The 18,857-nt window shown below is 40.5% G+C and overlaps 1 protein-coding gene across 2 annotated transcripts in view; it reads right to left on the bottom strand.

Moving 5' to 3' along the window:
- The window catches only part of ARSB (arylsulfatase B), a 177,373-nt gene extending 159,910 nt beyond the window's left edge, over positions 1-17,463 (bottom strand). Inside the window, exon 1 of one of the 2 annotated variants that reach the window (XM_082377514.1) lies at positions 15,859-17,458. In XM_082377514.1, coding sequence (XP_082233640.1) covers positions 15,859-16,170 — 312 coding nt within the window. In that variant the 5' untranslated portion in view covers positions 16,171-17,458. Of the gene's footprint in view, positions 1-15,858 lie in introns of both variants that reach the window. The other variant, XM_082377515.1, reaches the window with a different exon arrangement.
- Positions 17,464-18,857: the final 1,394 nt, after the last annotated feature.

Genomic DNA, 18,857 nt, shown 5'->3' on the forward strand with positions numbered 1-18,857 from the left:
AGCTGATTTCTCAGCAGAAACGCTACAAGTCAGAAAGGAGTGGCACGATATATTTAAAGTGATGAAAGGGAAGAACCTACAACGAAGATTGCTCTACCCGGCAAGGATCTCATTCAGATTTGACAGAGAAATCAAAAGATTTCTTTACAGACAAGCAAAAGCTAAGAGAATTCAGCACCACCAAACCAGCTCAAAAACAAATGCTAAAGGAACTTCTCTAAGTGGGAAACACAAAAGAAGAAAAGGACCTACAAAAACAAACCCATAACAATTAAGAAAATGGTCATAGGAACATACAAATTGATAATTACCTTAAATGTGAATGGATTAAATGTTCCAACAAAAAGACACAGGTTCGCTGAATGGATACAAAAACAAGACTCATATATATGCTGTCTACAAGAGACCCACTTCAGACCTAGGGACGCATACAGACTGAAAGTGAGGGGATAGAAAAAGATATTCCATGCAAATGGAAATCAAAAGAAAGCTGGAGTAGCAATACTCATATCAGATAAAATAGACTTTAAAATAAAGAATGTTACAAGAGACAAGGAAGGACACTACACAATGATCAAGGGGTCAATCCAAGAAGAAGATATAACAATTATAAATATATATGCACCCAACATAGGAGCACCTCAATACATAAGGCAAATGCTAAAAGCTATAAAAGAGGAAATCGACAGTAACACAATAACACCTCACTTACACCAATGGACAGATCATCCAGACAGAATATTAATAAGGAAACAAAAGCTTTAAATGACACAATAGACCAGGTAGATTTAATTGACATTTATAGGACATTCCATCCAAAAACAGCAGATTACACTTTCTTCTCAAGTGCACATGGAACATTCTCCAGGATAGATCACATCTTGGGTCAAAAATCAAGCCTCGGTAAATTTAAGAAAATTGAAATCATATCAAGCACCTTTTCTGACCACAACGCTATAAGATTAGAAATCAATTACAGGGAAAAAACCGTAAAAAACACAAACACATGGAGGCTAAACAATACGTTACTAAATAACCAAGAGATGGCTGAGGAAATAAAAAATACCTAGAGACAAATGACAATGAAAACACGACGATCCAAAACTTATGGGATGCAGCAAAAGTAGTTCTAAGAGGGAAATCCAGAGCAATACAATCCTACCTCAATAAACAAGAAAAATCTCCAGTAAACAATCCAACCTTACACCTAAAGGAAGTAGAGAAAGAAGACCAAACAAAACCCAAAGTCAGCAGAAGGAAAGAAATCATAAAGATCAGAGCAGAAATAAATGAAATAGAAACAAAGAAAACAACAGTAAAGATCAATAAAACTAAAAGCTGGTTCTTTGAAAAGATAAACAAAATTGGTAAACCTTTATCCAGACTCATCAAGAAAAAGAGGGAGAGGACTCAAATCAATAAAATTAGAAATAAAAAAGAGAAGTTACAATGGACATCGCAGAAATACAAAGCATCCTAAGAGACTACTACAAGCAACTCTATGCCAATAAAATGGACAACCTGGAAGAAATGAACAAATTCTTAGAAAAGCACAATCTTCTGAGACTGAACCAGGAAGAAATAGAAAACATGAACAGACCAATTGCAAGTAATGAAATTGAAACTGTGATTAAAAATCTTCCAACAAACAAAAGTCCAGGACCAGATGGCTTCACAGGTGAATTCTATCAAACAGAGAAGAGCTAACACGCATCCTTCTCAAACTCTTCCAAAAAATTGCAGAGGAAGGAACACTTCCAAACTCATTCTATGAGGCCACCATCACCCTGATACCAAAACCAAACAAAGATACTACAAAAAAAGAAAATTACAGACCAGTATCACTGATGAATATAGATGCAAAAATCCTCAACAGAGTACTAGCAAACAGAATCCAATAACGCATTAAAAGGATCATACACCATGATCAAGTGGGATTTATCCCAGGGATGCAAGGATTCTTCAATATATGCAAATCAATCAATGTGATACACCATATTAACAAACCGAAGAAGAAAAACCATATGATCATCTCAATAGATGCAGAAAAAGCTTTTGACAAAATTCAACACCCTTTTATGATAAAAACTCTCCAGAAAGGGGGCACAGAGGGAAACTACCTCAACATAATAAAGGCCATATATGACAAACCCACAGCAAACATCATTCTCAATGGTAAAAAACTGAAAGCATCTCCTCCAAGATCAGGAACAAGACAAGGATGTCCACTCTTGCCACTATTATTTAACATAGTTTTGGAAGTCCTAGCCACAGCAATCAGAGAAGAAAAAGAAGTAAAAGGAATACAAATTGGAAAAGAAGAAGTAAAACTGTCACTGTTTCCAGATGACTTGATACTATACATAGATAATCCTAAAGATGCCAGGAGAAAATTACTAGAGCTAATCAATGAATTTGGTAAAGTTGCAGGATACACAATTAATGCACAGAAATCTCTTCCATTACTATACACTAACAACAAAAGATCAGAAAGACAAATTAAGGAAACAATCCCATTCACCACTGCAACAAAAAGAATAAAATACCTAGGAATAAACCTACCTAAGGAGGTAAAAGACCCGTACTCAGAAAAGTATAAGACACTGACGAAAGAAATCAAAGATGACACAAACAGATGAAGAGAAATACCATGTCCTTGGATTGGAAAAATCAATATTGTGAAAATGACTATACTACACAAAGCAATCTACAGATTTACTTCAATCCCTATCAAATTACCAATGGCATTTTTTACAGAACTAGAACAAAAAATCTTAAAATTTGTATGGGGACACAAAAGACCCCAAATAGACAAAGCAATCTTGAGGGAAAAACACGGACCTGGAGGAATCAGACTCCCTGACTTCAGACTATACTACAAAGCTACAGTAATCAAGACAATATGGTACTGGCACAAAAACAGAAATATAGATCAATGGAACAGGATAGAAAGCCCAGAGATAAACCTACGCACCTATGGTCAACTAATCTATGACAAAGGAGGCAAGGATATACAATGGAGAAAAGATAGTCTCTTCAATAAGTGGTGCTGGGAAAACTGGAAAGCTACATGTAAAAGAATGAAATTAGAACACTCCCTAACACCGTACACAAAAATAAACTCAAAGTGGATAAAAGACCTAAATGTAAGACCGGACACTATAAAACTCTTAGAGGAAAACATAGGAAGAACAATCTTTGACATAAATCACAGTAAGATCTTTTTTGACCCACCTCCTAGAGTAATGGAAATAAAAATAAACAAATGGGACCTAATGAAACTTAAGAGCTTTTGCACAGCAAAGGAAACTGTAAATAAGACGAAAAGACAACCCTCAAAATGGGAGAAAATATTTGCAAATGAATCAATGGACAAAGGATTAATCTCCAAAATATATAAACAGCTCATGCAGCTCAATTAAAAAAACAAACAACCCAATCAAAAAATGGGCAGAAGACCTAAATAGACATTTCTCCAAAGAAGACATACAGAGGGACAAGAGGCACATGAAAAGCTGCTCAGCATCACTAATTATTACAGAAATGCACATCAAAACTACAATGAGGTATCACCTCATACTGGTTAGAATGGGCATCATTAGAAAATCCACAAACAACAAATGCTGGGGATGGTGTAGAGAAAAGGGAACCCTCTTGCACTGTTGGTGGGAATGTAAATTGATATAGCCACTATGGAGAACAGTATGGAGGGTCCTTAAAAAACTAAAAATAAAATTACCATATCACTCAGCAATCCCAGTACTGGGCATATACCCAGAGAAAACCATAATTCAAAAAGACACATGCACCCCAATATTCATTGCAGCACTATTTACAATAGCCAGGACATGGAAGCAACCTAAATGCCCATTGACAGATGAATGGATAAAGAAGTTGTGGTACATATACACAATGGAATATTACTCAGCCATAAAAAGGAATGAAACTGGGTCATTTATAGAGATGTGGATGGACCTAGAGACTGTGAAATAAGAGTGAAGTAAGTCAGAAAGAGAAAAACAAATATCGTATATTACCGCATATATGTGGAATATAGAAAAATGGTACAGGTGAACCAGTTTGCAATGCAGAAATAGAGACAGAGATGTAGAGAACAAACGTATAGACACCAAGGGGGTAAAGCTGCGGGGGGTTGGGGGTGGTGGTGTGATGAATTGGGAGATGGGGATTGACATGTATACACTAATATGTATAAAATGGATGACTAATAAGAACCTGCTGTACAAAAAAAAATTAAATTAAAAAAGTATAAAACAATGTCACTCTTCTCGTGTAATTCTCTTGTTTTGGAAAATACAGTTATTTTCCCCAAGTTATTTACATTAATATGTAATGGAATTATTATTGCTATTTTTCGATGAATAAAAATATTTTAAAATTTCTATTTTAATTTCTGACATTGTAAATTTTGAAAGGTATAACCACACAAACGTAAGCTCTATGGGGTCTTCAATTTTTAAGCATGTACAGAGGTCCTAAAACCAAAAAGTTTGAGAAGGATGTTATGTCCGACAGTGATCATTGTTATGAGGAAAATAGAGAGGGAGATAGTGACAGGCGACTCTTTAGAGAGGATGGCAAAAGAAAGCTTCTTTGAGGAGGAGATACTTGAGCAGAAATCGGAATAAAATAAGAGAGTAAGAGAGAGCCTTGCAAAAATTTGGGGCAGAGCAATCTAGGCATAAGGAATAAGAATGCAAAGGGCCTGAACTTGCTAGGTAAGTTTGAAGGCCGCATGGAAACCAGTGTGGCCCTTGTCACAGCTCCTGTGCTGAGGGATGATACTGCACCCACTGCTGGTGCACAAGGGGGGTCCTTGGTGGCTTCCCTCATTGCCTACCCAGACCCTCCCTTCCCTACAATGTTACCCCTCTCCCCCCACCCCGCCCCGATCCCTTGTCCTTGCTTAGCCAGGGAGGTAACTCTTCTCTGTAGGAAGTGGGGTGGAGTCTCACATTTAATTCTTCACCGACACCAGCTTTCCCTAGCACTCACTGGGTGCTCCTGATTTCCCTAGAATAAATGGGGCTCTGGGGACACCAAAGGTTGACAGTGCCAGTGCTCAACCCAGCCATGACTCTCTGGCGCCTCCATCAGCTGTCAGGTGGGTAGCAAGCAATTATTAATAAATGGTAAAAACAAAATGTGTTTGCAAATGATTTACTTGCTTTTATAATTTAAAGCATAATAGCCCGAAGCTCAGAGAATTAAATCCCATCCCGGCTCTTTCACTAAGCATACACTAAACACTCAGCAACTGTCATGGTAATACTGTAAGCATTGTCATCAGTAACACATCACGCCCTCTCACCTACATCTCAATACACTTTCTTGAGGAGATGGGGTGGCATTATACAGAACATGCACCTAAGCCTGGGCCTGCCCCCTGGAGTGGGATGTGGTGCATATGAACATCAAGTGACATGTATGCTGGTTCTAATCTATAGTTCTGCTGGTGCTAATAAATACTGATTTATCACTGATCTTCTCAGATTCAAATATTGACTACTCAAACCAGACAGATTTTTGCCTCATTTTGTTTTAAATTCATGGCAATAAACAGATACAAAGTAAACACAAAAACAAAAAAAAACCCTTCAAACTCACCATCTTTTCTTTTTAATTTATTATAAGCTACTTACTATTAAATAGTTCTCTCATAAGCTTTGACATTGCCTTGAGTTTCATTTTTTGGTGTGTCTGTCCAGAGCCAATACCTTTGGAATTGTCCCTGCTATTGCTTGATTTCATGATACCTTTCCATGCCCTCCTAAAAGAACCATGTGGAATATCTTAAATGTTAAATTAAAGTGGGTTTATTTTGAAGGTGATAATATGTTCACTATCTTGATTATGTGGTAACAGCTTCACAGGCATATACATATCAAAACTTATCAAATTGTATACTTGAAATACATGTAGTTTATTGCATGTCAATTATACCTCAATAAAGCTGTTTAAAAATAAAAGTGAGTTTAAGTTTTCTATTGAGATTTTTATACCTTGCCTAGAAATAATTGGACACCTTCATTGTGGTATACGCCAGATACCCTTCATTTGCCCTCCAAATCCCCAATCTGCCTTCTGTCCTGTCTCCAGCCTGGGAAGTTGACCTACTGGGGCCAAATCAAAGGGCTCCTGCACCTTCTGGTTCTGACTGGGTTCAGCCAATGGGGAGCCCAGACTGGGATTGGAAGGAGGGAAGAGGTGAGTGGCCCTGAGCTGCCAGGCTGTCCGTATCCTGCAGGCCATCCCAAAGGCGGCCTTCTTTACAGGACTCTGTTTCTAGGTTCTGGTCACTCCTCTTTCCTTTCTTCCCCCTGGTCTAGGGGTAGTAACAGCTCCAGTGGGTTATACGCTATGCCTTGTGTTTCCCCCACACATTCATACCTTTTCAAATAGTCCCTTTGCAAATAAATCCTCCTTAAATTATCCTAATTTGAATGTGCCATCTTTTTCCAGCAAGGATCCTGAATAATAAGGATGTTACAATACCCAGGCTGGGAAAGGGAAACATTGCTCTCTAAACATACACACGCACACACACCCACATCCCTCAGATAATAGAAGGATTCTGTCCACGGTTAACGCTAGAAGTTTACTCAATAGAAAATTAATCCTGGGTTCAAAAACTTCATAATATATACTAATTGGCAACAGCACAGGATAAAGAAGGAAAATATTTTATGGAGTTCAAAAGACCCAGTGGAAATAAACGTTATGTGCAAATTTCTTTAAATGGAAAGCTCATCCATCACGTGCAGAGAATGATCTCCGATCACTCTAAAGCACTGCCAAGGGATGCTGTGTGATTCACTTTTCCGAGGCCACATGGGCACCACACCAGGTGGTCAGCTGAAGCCTGCCTCTATTACCTGCAATCATACAGAGTAGGGAACATTCTTTTCAGTTCCTGAGAATTTATTCGACAGAACGTTTTTATGGCACTACTGGGGGAGGGGAAGCCAAAGTCTGGATGATGGCCAAAAACATGTTTTTGGTCTGTTCAAACACTGTTTGAAGTAAGGAAACTGTAGTGTGTAGAGAAGCAGTAAACAGGCGAATGCAGAGCTGGTTCCAGCCCAGCACTTGAGTTTAGCACAGAACTGGAGAGCCACACCATGCTTCATGGGAAAGGATGGTAACAAGGCACCAAGAAGAATCAAAAGAAAAAATAAGCGTCACTTTGGCAACCCAACAGCATCTAAAACAATTTCATTCTAACATCCATCTTCAGTGTTTGGAGAGTAGGTGTTGAATGGAGAGGTCCTATAGATAATATATGAAAGTCCAAAGGGGCTACTCTCTTTCTTCCACATGTAGCTATCTCTTCTTCACTAAACCAAATCTTTGAAAAACAGCTTCTCCTAAGATTTTACTTGACTGTCAAGGATTCCCTCCACAAAGGCAAAAACTGATGAGAAATCCTTGTTTACATGGTTTGTTGCATGTAAAAATTTATTTGATCCTGTAAGTTATTCTGTCCCCTGTAGACCTGGAATATACTATCAGAGTGGTCTCATGAGCATAAAAGAAAAAACCACTCTCCTGGAGGGGGGAGGAGGAGGATGGCCCCCACATCAGAACCTCTTTATTTCAGCTACACTTACAATAAACTCTCCCAGGGGCCAGGTGACCCACTGCTACATACATGGCAATGGATGCTATTTCTCTCCAAACCTCAATAATGTTGAGATAACATCCAGGTGAACAGAGGAAGATTCTATCCTGTCAGTCTGACCTGTGCAAGATGAACTCATTGCAACCATGTATTTGTGCAATACCTCCTCCTGCAATACTTGAAAAACCAGAAAAACAGGCAGCTCTACTATTCCACTTTATACACCAGAAAGCCTAGAGGGAAGCTTCATGACCAGAACACAATCACAGAACATGCTGGTGGCTGGCCAGGAGTTCGGAACTGCCAGCCTGGGCCTGGGCCAGAACACTACAGGTTTTAACCATGGTCAAGTACCACTCAGGCCACCTTAGGGTTTATTCCCGGAGATGCCCCACAGAACAAATGGATAGTGGAGAATCTGCTCCCTTCCCCCTAAGCCTTCTAGAAAGCCGTCAGCTGCCCATACTGCTGAAGCCAAGAGCTACAGAACACACATTATGTGTGTTAGGGGCCTGGCTTTGCCATCTGGCCTGGTCCTTCAGAACTCAGGCTGCAGAACTGGCTGGTATCACTAACAGTTTTAAAGGTCTATTTATTTTGGTGTTGATTAGCAAAGAGTGTAAATGTGACTAAACCACAAAGGGATGTTGTTTGTAAAAGGAATAAACAAGGCAAAAACTGTTTTTGTGCCTTCCTCTGTTGAAATTATAAATCCAACCAAAAGCCCAAAATGAAAAGGAAGGAAAATATGGAGGAAAAAGACTTTTTAGAAAAGTGATATGCTTAAGGGAACAAAAACAGAGTTACCAGACAGAAACAGCTTATGCTCAAAGTGATTCTTGGAATAACAAACCTCAAATGTCAATCAACCAAAAAATCCCATAAGTCAATGGGTCATATTCCACTCAACCCCAAACTTATTTCCTTATTTCCCTTTTCCAGTTACTTGGGAAGTAAAAAGGTAAAGATCAGATTTTTTTTTTTTTTTTTTTTTTAGTATCTTCAACACTTGCAGACTAAGGCCTCCAGCTGCCCCTTCCGTTTTGGGAAAATGCTTCTGGGCTCTGGCTAGGCTTAGGAAGGACACCTGGCTTCAGCAAAACAGAAGACCCATCAGAGCAAGTCATCCCCAGGGCTCCCTGCGTTAAAACTCTGATGTGTTTTAGCAGGTGGCCATCTTGCTTATCAGTATGGAGCTGATGCGTCCTTTACTTCTCCTCTTAAATGAGCACAGGAATAAAGACTAGTAAGTTCTTTATCTTTAGAGGCACCTATGGCCTCTGGACTACATGCTCCTCTTATCACTCACTCCTTGGATGCCTTTGCCAGGAAGTCGTATGAACACTCCTAATGACTACATCTTTCCCCAAGGCTCGCCCCTTTCTTCCAACTCTTGACTCCTCTTTGCCCCACTTCTAATCTTAGAGTCCAGAGAGAGGTAACCAGGGACAAGAGACACTGAGAGGTAAGCACTTGGAGGGCTGATAAAGAATGGGCAGGCAGGATACTGAAGGCAATGAGAAAAAGCAGCAGGGAGGTGAGGGCATCCCCAGACAGAACTGCTTCCTCTTTCACGCCACAGTATGCAATGCCCTATTCTGCCTGCAGCCGTGGGTTTTCCCTGCTCACATTCTTCAAGCAAACTTGCAGCAAAAGTCAAAAATTACCCACAATGCTCCCACACAGCCTCCTTCCTAGATTTCCTGTTCAAGGTTCTGCTTCAGGTGTGAGTGAAAAGGCGTGAAAGTGTCTTGTCCGTTTATCAACGTGATTCAGAGAAATGTGGCGTGGGTCCCTTAAGAATGAAACCTTGGCGTCATCTTTCATTGCTTCTATCCTCTGCCATGGTTTCAGAGTTCTGGTGGAGTGGCCCCCTCAGGTCCCAAGGTAAGAACATTCCCAGGTGAGGACCAAAGTTACTTTACTCTTTTTTTTTCCCGGAAGGAAGTGTTTCTACTAAGGCCTACCAGTTTTGTTACCCTTTCACCTTTTTAATTTCTTAAAAAGGAAGCCAGGGCGCTAGAAATGACCTGCCAACCCTAAGCAGTTAAGACAGTGAGCTCTTTCAGGAAACGCACAGGTGTTAAAGCGCTTAGCACATTCATTCATTTAGTTGCCCAACACCAGGTGCTTCTCCAGGTCAGAGACAAGCAAGGCAATCTCATGGAGAAGCCGGACCTGAGAACAGACAACCACGCTTAAAATGTGAACTAGGAGTGCAGAGGTGTAATGAACATTTTGTGCTGAATAAAGTCAATTTGTAAGAATAAGGAAATTCAGTATTTTCAAGTCTTTTGTTTGAACTAAAAGGGGTATACAAATTCTATTAGAAAAGCTGAAGGATTTTTATTTATTCTCCCACTCTTATAAACACCTTTATTATATGTGTTTTTTATTTTTTATGTTTTTGGTACCCCAGGTGGGACACGAACTCACAATCCCTGGCTGAGGATGTGTGTGTTTTTTATTGAAATATATTTGACATAAAACATTGTATAAACTTAAGGTGTACCACATGTTAATCTGATACATTTATACATTATGATAGGATTGCCATTGTAGTGATAATTAGCACTTCTATCATATTATATAATTATCCTTTCTTTTACAGGTTGGAATCATTAAGTTCCAGTCTCCTAGCAAGTTCAATGGTTATCATACAATATTATTGTCTGTATTCACTATGCTGTGCATTAGATCTCTAAGTCTTTTTTGCTATGTGTTGCAAGTTTGTACTCTTACACAACTGTCCTAACTCTGTCCTAACAGAGACAACGTAGTACTGGCATAGGATAAACATAAGGATAAAAATACTCACAAATCATATATCTGAAAAGGGTTTAGTATCCAGAATATACAAAGTGTTGGCAAGGAGGTGGGGAAATTGGAACCCACATACATTGTTGGTGGGAATGTAAAATGGTACAGCTGCTATGGAAACAGTTTGGCAGTCCCTCAAAAAGTTAAACATAGAGTTGCCATATGATCTAGCATTCTACTCCTAAGTATATACCCTAGAAAACAGAAAAATATATATATATGTTCATACAAAACTTCTACATGGATGTTCACAGTGGCATTATTCATAATAGACAAAAAGTGGAACAATCCAATGTCCATCAACTGATGAACGGATAAATAAAATGTTGGTGTATTCACACAATGGGATATTATTCAGCCATGAAAAGTAATAATACATATTATAACATGGATGAAAGGACATCTATTGTATGAGTCCATTTTATATGAAATGTCCAAAATAGGCAAATCCATAGAGATAGAAAGTAGATCAGTGGCTGCCAGGAACTAGGGCAAGAGGAGAATGGGGAAGAACTGCTAATGGGTTTCATCTGGGGTGATGGAAATGTTCTGAAACTAGACAGTGGTGATGGTTGCACCACCTTGTGGATATATGAAAAACCAATGACATATATTTAAAATGATTAATCTTATGGCATGTGAAATATAACTTAAAGATACATATATAGGGAAATAAGCATATCATATATTGCTGGTAAGAATGTAGATTGATACAACCTACTGAAATACAATTTTGCAATATTTATCAAAACTACAAATGCCTCTACACTTAAACCCAGAAAATTCCTTTTCTAAGAATTTACCCTACAGATATATATTCAAACATGTGCAAAATGACATAGATACAAGGTATTGACTTCAGCATTCTCTGATATATCGAAAGGCTGGAAACAACCTGCATGTCCATCATTATGTGACTAGTTAAATAAATTATGATATATCCATCTAACAAAATATTATACAGCCATAAAAACTAATGAGGATGCTCTTTATGTAACAATATGAAATTATTTCAAATGTTAAGTTAAAAAAAAAAAAAATGAGGTACAAAACACTGTGAAGAGTGTGCTACCATTCTGATCATTTTGGAATTTGTAGAAATAGGGAATCACTATGCTGTATACTAGGAACTAACATAGTGTTATAGGTCAGTTATACTCCAACAACCAAACATACACAGAAATAGAGATCAGACTTGTGGTTAGCAGAGGTGGGGGGGAGGATAGAGTGGATGAAGGTAGTCAAAAGGTACAAACTTCCAGTTATAAGATAAATAAATACTAAGGAAGTAATGTACAACATGATAAATACAATTAACACTGTTGCATGTTATATATGAGAGTTGTTAAAAGAGTGAACCCTAAGTGTTCTCATCACAGGAAAAATTTTCTCTTTTCTTTTTTATGAGATGATGGATGTTCACTAAACTTATTGTGGTCATCATTTCATAGTGCATGTTCGTCAAGTCATTATGCTGTACACTTTAAACTTATACAGTGCTGTAGGTCAATTACATATCAATGAAACTGAAAAAAAAAGAACCCCCCCCCCGCCAAAAAAAAGAGTATGCTACCATTCAAATCAAAGGAGAGGGAGGAATATCTACATATATATTTGCTTGTATATGCATAAAATACTTTTGGAAGGATATATACAATTTACATAGTGTTGCTTGCCTCCAAAGATAGGTAACTGGATGCCTAAGGAACAGAATGTGTGTGTGTGTGTGTGTGTGTGTGCACACCTGTGTATAGGGAGAGATTTTGAAACTTTTGAGTTTTTAAACCATGTGAATGGATTTCCTATTCAAAATGTAAATAAAATATAGATTTTATAAAAGATTTTTAAAATAGTGAATGAATGAGTCATAAGGCTGTGGGAAGAAAACTAACGTAAGTATATAGAGACCTGAATTTTAGTTCCTGGATTACCAGTAACTACTTAGCTCATCTGCTGATCCATCTCCCTCTCCCCTCCATCTAAACTCAATGAATTTTTCACCAAAGTATGCAAGTTTTAAAAGGTTCAAATGTGAGGATTCGGAACAATTAAATGTCTCAATATAAAAGGTTGAATTCACGTTCCTTTTTAAACAAGTTCCTAGCCGCGCAGCAAGCAGCTCCTGCAACTTGTAAGGCAGTGTTGGGCAAGATTAATCTCTCTTTCTACCAGTAGATGGAGATAGTGGGTAGATAATGTGCTTTTGCCAAGTTAGAAACTTGCTCTAGTGGACACAGGAAACATAGAGTCAAAAAAATTTACAGCTAGAAAGAGCCTTAGAGTTCAGCCCAACTCCTGTATCTTACACACATGGAAAATGATGTCCTTCGAGGTCAGAGTCTGAAGGCTGACATGGCAAAGACTGAAACCCACATCTCACAACTCTTAACTGGTCCTCTTCACTAAATACTGTTATAAGCTAAAAACCTAAAATTCAGCATTTATTGGGAATACAAAGTTCAATCAGTCAAAACTTGTTTATCACTTTGCGCGCTTCTAATCTAAAGTTAGATGATTGAGGAAGGTGGCACCTCTATTAAAGCATGATTGTTAGGTTCACAGATATGACTATTAAGCAGTTCTTTCAAGTACCTAATTTTGAAATAGTCAACAAATTTCCTCATTTTATTGTCTAAAATTATGCACAACACATGACTCATTTTGAAATGAAACCTCTCTCCCCATTTTCACTTTACATTTAACATAAGGAACTCCTAACTTGAAATCTAATGGGTTAATTTTTTTCATCAAGATGTTTAGGAATGACCTATATGTCAAAAAATAAGAGAGATTAGTTAGTAAATCCGAAGCAGCTCTTGCGATGATGTTTTTAATAATTCTGAGTAGGCAATGTGGTTATAGAGCTACTGCCTGGTTCAAATCCTGACTCACAACTTACCAGCCCTGTGACCCTGGGCAAGCTTCTTAACCCCTTCCTCAGTTTCTTTGTTATCAGATAGGGATGATAATAGTAGTACCTACTTCATCGGGTTGCTGGAAGAGTTAAATGAACTAATACATGTAAAATGCTTAGAATGGTACCAGAACATAGTATCTGAGGCCAGTGAGGCTCCTTGGCTCTCCCAGAAATACTGACTCTTTTAAAAGAGGATGCTTGCTAACCAAAGATAATTTCTAATTGAGTCTCTTGAACTCAAACAGAATAAAACAGAGGAGAAAAGCCAAGCAAAATGTTTGGGGAGGCTACACTGATTAGCCTCTACCTTTCCTTCACTTCTTAACCTCAGGGTACTCTAAATACTCGGTTTTTTTGTTTTGTTTTGTTTCTTCCCAAGATGGGATGTTGGTGACTGATCAGGGGGGATGTTCGGAGGCAAAAGCAGTCCGAACAAGTTTTTGAAGTGTGGTATTTGCTTTCCTGTTCAAGACTGTTGGAAGGGAGGAAGTTGGAGAAATGAATGGCCCTCCCATTCTTCTGCAATTTGAGTTCAGTTCTCTTACTTCAGATCAAATGCAGAACCATTTGGGCAGACCCTGTCTTCCCTCTTTTCCCTTCTTTATTCAGATGCTCTTTTACTCCTACAAAGTGTCCAGTGTGACATTTGCATCAGAGCAGAGATTCCTGATTCCACGTAGCAGCCAGTTAGAATTACGGAAAGTACTTAGGGCTGATGGTGAAGGGAACCATCCTTTACCTCTACTGCAAACCTTGACTTACTTTTCAGTCCATAGTAAAACTCTATCATTTCTGTTTCTAAAAGTCTTCAGACCACTGTGCAAATCTTTACTGCAAGTGAACCCTCCCTTCCCTTGATCTCAGGACAACATGAGGCTAGGGTTGATCTGAAAGGCTACATGAACACAGATTTGGGAGGGCAAGGTTCAGGCACATCCCTGTGACTTTCACAGTAAGGGCCCAAAGTATGGCTGTTGAATAAACAGTACATATAAACACTACCTGTTTATTGTATATTTAACATGGTCATAATCACAAAATGTCAATCTTATTCAGATTAAGAAAAAAAAAGAGTCCAATTTTAGAGGCCTGAGATGACTAGTGGATGCAGGAAAGGCACTAAACCCAGTTTTACCACTTTCTAGCTGTGTGATACTGCCAACTAAAAACTGGCACTTGCCATCTGCCTCTACAAGGACTAAGTCACTGGCCACTGCAGCCGCTGACCTTCAACCCCCCTCCGAAAGGAGTTCAGGGTGGAGATCAGGAGCAAGGCACTCTGTGCTCTTGGAAAAACTGGCAGGACAGGCCTTCAGATAGTCAGATATTTTCAGGAGAAGGTTTTATCAGCCCATTTCCTGCACATCCTCATATCTAGAAAAGCACTAAAATCATTAATGGTGACATCTGCTCCTCGTGACTAGCAGCAAGCCTCCGCCAAAACGTATGCTTGACTGCACGCTCCCCCTTCACTAAAATCATATGTAACACTGACCTTTCCCCCTACCTCTTTGGAGCAGTTTCTCAGAGCTATCTGAAATGCTGTCTCCCAGGCTATAGTCTTCATTTTGCTCTAAATAAAATTTAATTCACAACTCTTACATTGTGCACTTTTTTCAACTAATAATTCTTAACATGTCATTGAACCTCTACAGGTTTACTGCCTAATGTGTAAAAGGGGATTAAAAATTACAGCTACCTCACAGGCTGTTTCAAGAATTAACTTTAAAAACAGTAAAGCACTATGCAAATGTTCTTGATATTCTTCGTTATCTAATGTATGCGTGCTCTCTACAAATATACTTTACTCTGTTAACTACAGAGAAGTTTTAAAAGAGATAATGAAAATGCTCAGAGGCGTTCAATACAGGTTACATCTGAAGGGAAAGTCAGCAGCCCAAGAAAAATCAACTTGGTTTTCATTCCACGGCTGCTGAGAACTTGGAAAAATTAATCTTTGGTCGGGCAGTCCTAACCTCTGCCCGCTGGGTTTACAGGAACCGAAAGCGCACCCACTGCGGGCTCTCCTTCGTTTTAACGCTCCTCCCCACCCAGCTTTCCTGGCTCCCCATCTCTCTCTGCTTCACTCCTGGGTGCCCCGCCTGCTCGCTCTCCATCCTCCCACTTCAAGACCGCTCGGCAAAGTCCACTCGCACCTTCAGCCTACTGACTCGCAGCGCCCCGCATCTGGCACTGCCCAGAAACCCCTTCACCCCGACCTTTTGAAAACGGAAGACAGAAACACCACCCGGAGAGGTGGGGCGCCGGGGGATGAGCGGCGCCCTGGAGCCGGGCATGCGCAGAGGCCGCCGCGGGCTGCGGGCCTGAGAGAAGCAAGGACAGCGCTGCTAGGGCCAGAAGCCGCCTCTTTGGGACCCGGTTCGGGGAACCGATTCCGGCTGGCCGGCACCCGCCCAGGGCTCGGGGCCCACTTCTAAGAGGCTCGCGGGCCGGCCGGGCCGCCGGGGGCGCTGCGTACCTGGTAGCGGCCGGTGAGCAGCTGGCTCCGCGACGGCGTGCACAGCGGCTGCGTGTAGTAGTTGTCTAGCAGCACCCCGCCGGCCGCCAGCGCGTCCAGGTGCGGCGTGCGGATTTCCGAGCCGTGGAAGCCCACGTCGTTCCAGCCCAGGTCGTCCGCCAGCACGAAGACGAGGTGGGGCGGCCGGCCGGCCCCGGCGCCTGAGCCCGGTGGCGGCAGCAGCAACAGCAGCAGCAGCGGAAGGACGGCGGGGAGGAGCGGCCTCCGCGGCCCGGGGCCTCGGGGCAGGCTCGCCGCGCTGCGCGGGCCCATCCTGCGCCGCCCGCGGTGCCCGCGCCTGTGGCGCCCCCGGGCCCCGGGCACCGCTTATGGAAGCAGGAACTGGGCGGCCGGGGCCCGCCCCGCCCCGGCACGGGATTTCACCCCCAGCAGGCCGCGGGCAGGAGAGGCCCGGCGCCGGAGCCTCCGCCGCCTCTGACCCGGGCCGGGGCCGGTGTGGTGGGGGAGGAGCCAGCGGAGAAGAACTCGGGCAGCCCTTGCTGCAGTGCTCCGTGGAAACTCCGTTGATGCTTAATAGGAGCTAAGATCTCTTATCTTTCCACCGAAGAGCTTTCCCTCGTGGCATCGTAAAAGAGGAGCAGATTTGTTCTTTGTACTAACTCTTCACAGCTTACAAAGCATATTTCACAGCCCTCATCTCTTTAAATCTCGGAGCAACCCTGGCAGCTAGGAATCACAATTATTGCCTTTTTTTTTTTTTTTTTTCCAGAATAAACAAGCTTGTAGTTGGTTGAGGCTAACCCAAACCCAGTTCCGACTCCAGATCTTGAGCTACGAGGTTTTAAAGGTCGTGAAATAATAATTTCTAGCAGAATTATTTCTAGCAAAAGAACCCAGCCTCGTGCAGGTGGGGGAGACGATGAAGAGGCAGAGGTCTGGGTGATATTTCCGATTCATTTAAGAATAGCGTACGCCTGTGAAGCCATTTCCTCTCCACTAGCAAAAAGGGGTCAAACACACACTCCGACTGCACGGTGCCCTTTTGAAGGTGCAGTTTTACTTAGGCTGCCCTGGCTCTTGATTGGCGTGCTGTGTGGCCATTGAGTAGCTTATTAGTTTGTCCGGTTCATGAGCCCTTTAAGAGCTGGCTCCCCCAGAATCAAGTAGTGAACCAAAGAAGTATAGTATCTAATTTGCCTGAAAAAAGCCTGTGGATGGAAGGAAAAATTCCCTTAGCCACATACTCATTGAATTGAAGTTAGCCTTATGACCAGTATATTCCCATTGTCATCAAGACTCTGCCTACTCTGTGTCTGGAGATACACAATAACTGTTAACAGTTGTAGGGGAAGAAATTTTGCACAGCGTCCTTTCACGTTATCTGCATCTGATTCCATGGGAATCGTTTTACACCTTTATAGGCTGTAGATAACCGGTAGCGATGGAAACTAATTCTTGTTTATACAAATGCAAATGAATTCTATACAGTGGAGTGGCATCCTCACCACCGCCGGAAAAAGGTTTTGCCTCCACTTACACATTTATTTAATATTCCTGATCTGGTTCTTGGATTGTCCTTTGAACTGGTGTTAACACCTTACCCGTTTTCTCATTAATGTTAAATAAAATCTTTAACATGTATTCATTCTTATATATGTATTAGGGTCACGATTTTATCTTTTTTTGAAAATTATTCTTTAATATGTGGAATGTTTCCTTCTTACATACATATAATTTTTTTTTCTTTGTATGAAGTAGATTAGTTTATGTTACATCCACTTTTCACCACTGGTGGAATCAATGAAATTTAACAGGAAAAAAATTTTTAATTTAGCATTAAAGTAAAAAGAAAAATTTTGAAGCGCTGTTTGACTCTCATTAGGTTAAGGCTTGAAAATTCCATTTAAAGACCCTGTAAGAGATCTTATAGGGCTGAGAATTTTCCACAGTGGCACTTGCACGCCCCTCTCTCCATAACTGTTCCTCTTTAGGCTTCCTGATAGAAATCAAATTGCCAGAACAATGGCTGCTAATCTGCAGGAACAATTCCTCCTTTGACCAACTGCTCCAGAAACTACTAAGCTTTCACTGAGCCTTCCCATGTCCTGAATTTTCAAATAAAAGCTTATGCAAATAGTGCTCTGGAAATGTGCACATCAGCTAATTAAAAAGCTAATTAATTCTATTTTTTATTTATGTATTGAACACCCATGATGTGCAGTACTGGCTAGTTATTGTAAAATCTCTGAAATGGAGTTAGTCTGTTGCTTCCTAATGATTAGATTCAGATTATGGGTTTGAGCAGAAATACTGCAAAAATGATGTTGTCTTCTCAACGCTTCATGTGGAGGCGCATGTTGATTTGCATTTGTATTTGATAACTTTGTTAAGGCCACCATTTCTCCCTGTAAAGTTACTATTTTCCCCTTGTAATTAATCTTTATTTTATGGGGAGATACTCTGAGAATATGTATGTATTCTGTTATTCCTAAAACTTTTGCTTATTGGTTTTAGCACTTGCTAAAACTAATGCTTCTTGCTTCAGTCAATATTAGGATGATTGCCAAATGGTGATTTTCTAATTCTATCATTCTTTCTATAATTTATCAGCTGTCTTTCTACTGTAAGGAGGAACTTTGCATTCTTCCCCATTTGTTTATTTATTTGTATCACTCTGAACTCATAGATTATTATTTTAATCAGTATGCTATAATACTTTATTTCAGTGCTCAACTTTCCTCTGATTTGGCCAGTGGGAGCCCCTTCAGTCTGGCTCTTGTAACCTTTTGGCATGTCCTCTTTAATCTTTGAGCACTCCCTTACTTTTTGATACAACAAGATATTCTAGATTCATCTTGTACTTTTCCTTCCCTAACCCTGGAATCAGCCATTTCTCCAAGGAACCCTGATTCCTTTTAGTGGAGGATGGCTTCTAGAAACCAAGATCTGTGCTATAGGTGTACTCACTGTTACTGGGCTGTCACTGCTTGTAGGACCTC

Source organism: Balaenoptera borealis (genome assembly GCF_965194805.1).
Source record: "Balaenoptera borealis genome assembly, chromosome: 2".
Lineage (NCBI taxonomy): Eukaryota > Metazoa > Chordata > Mammalia > Artiodactyla > Balaenopteridae > Balaenoptera > Balaenoptera borealis.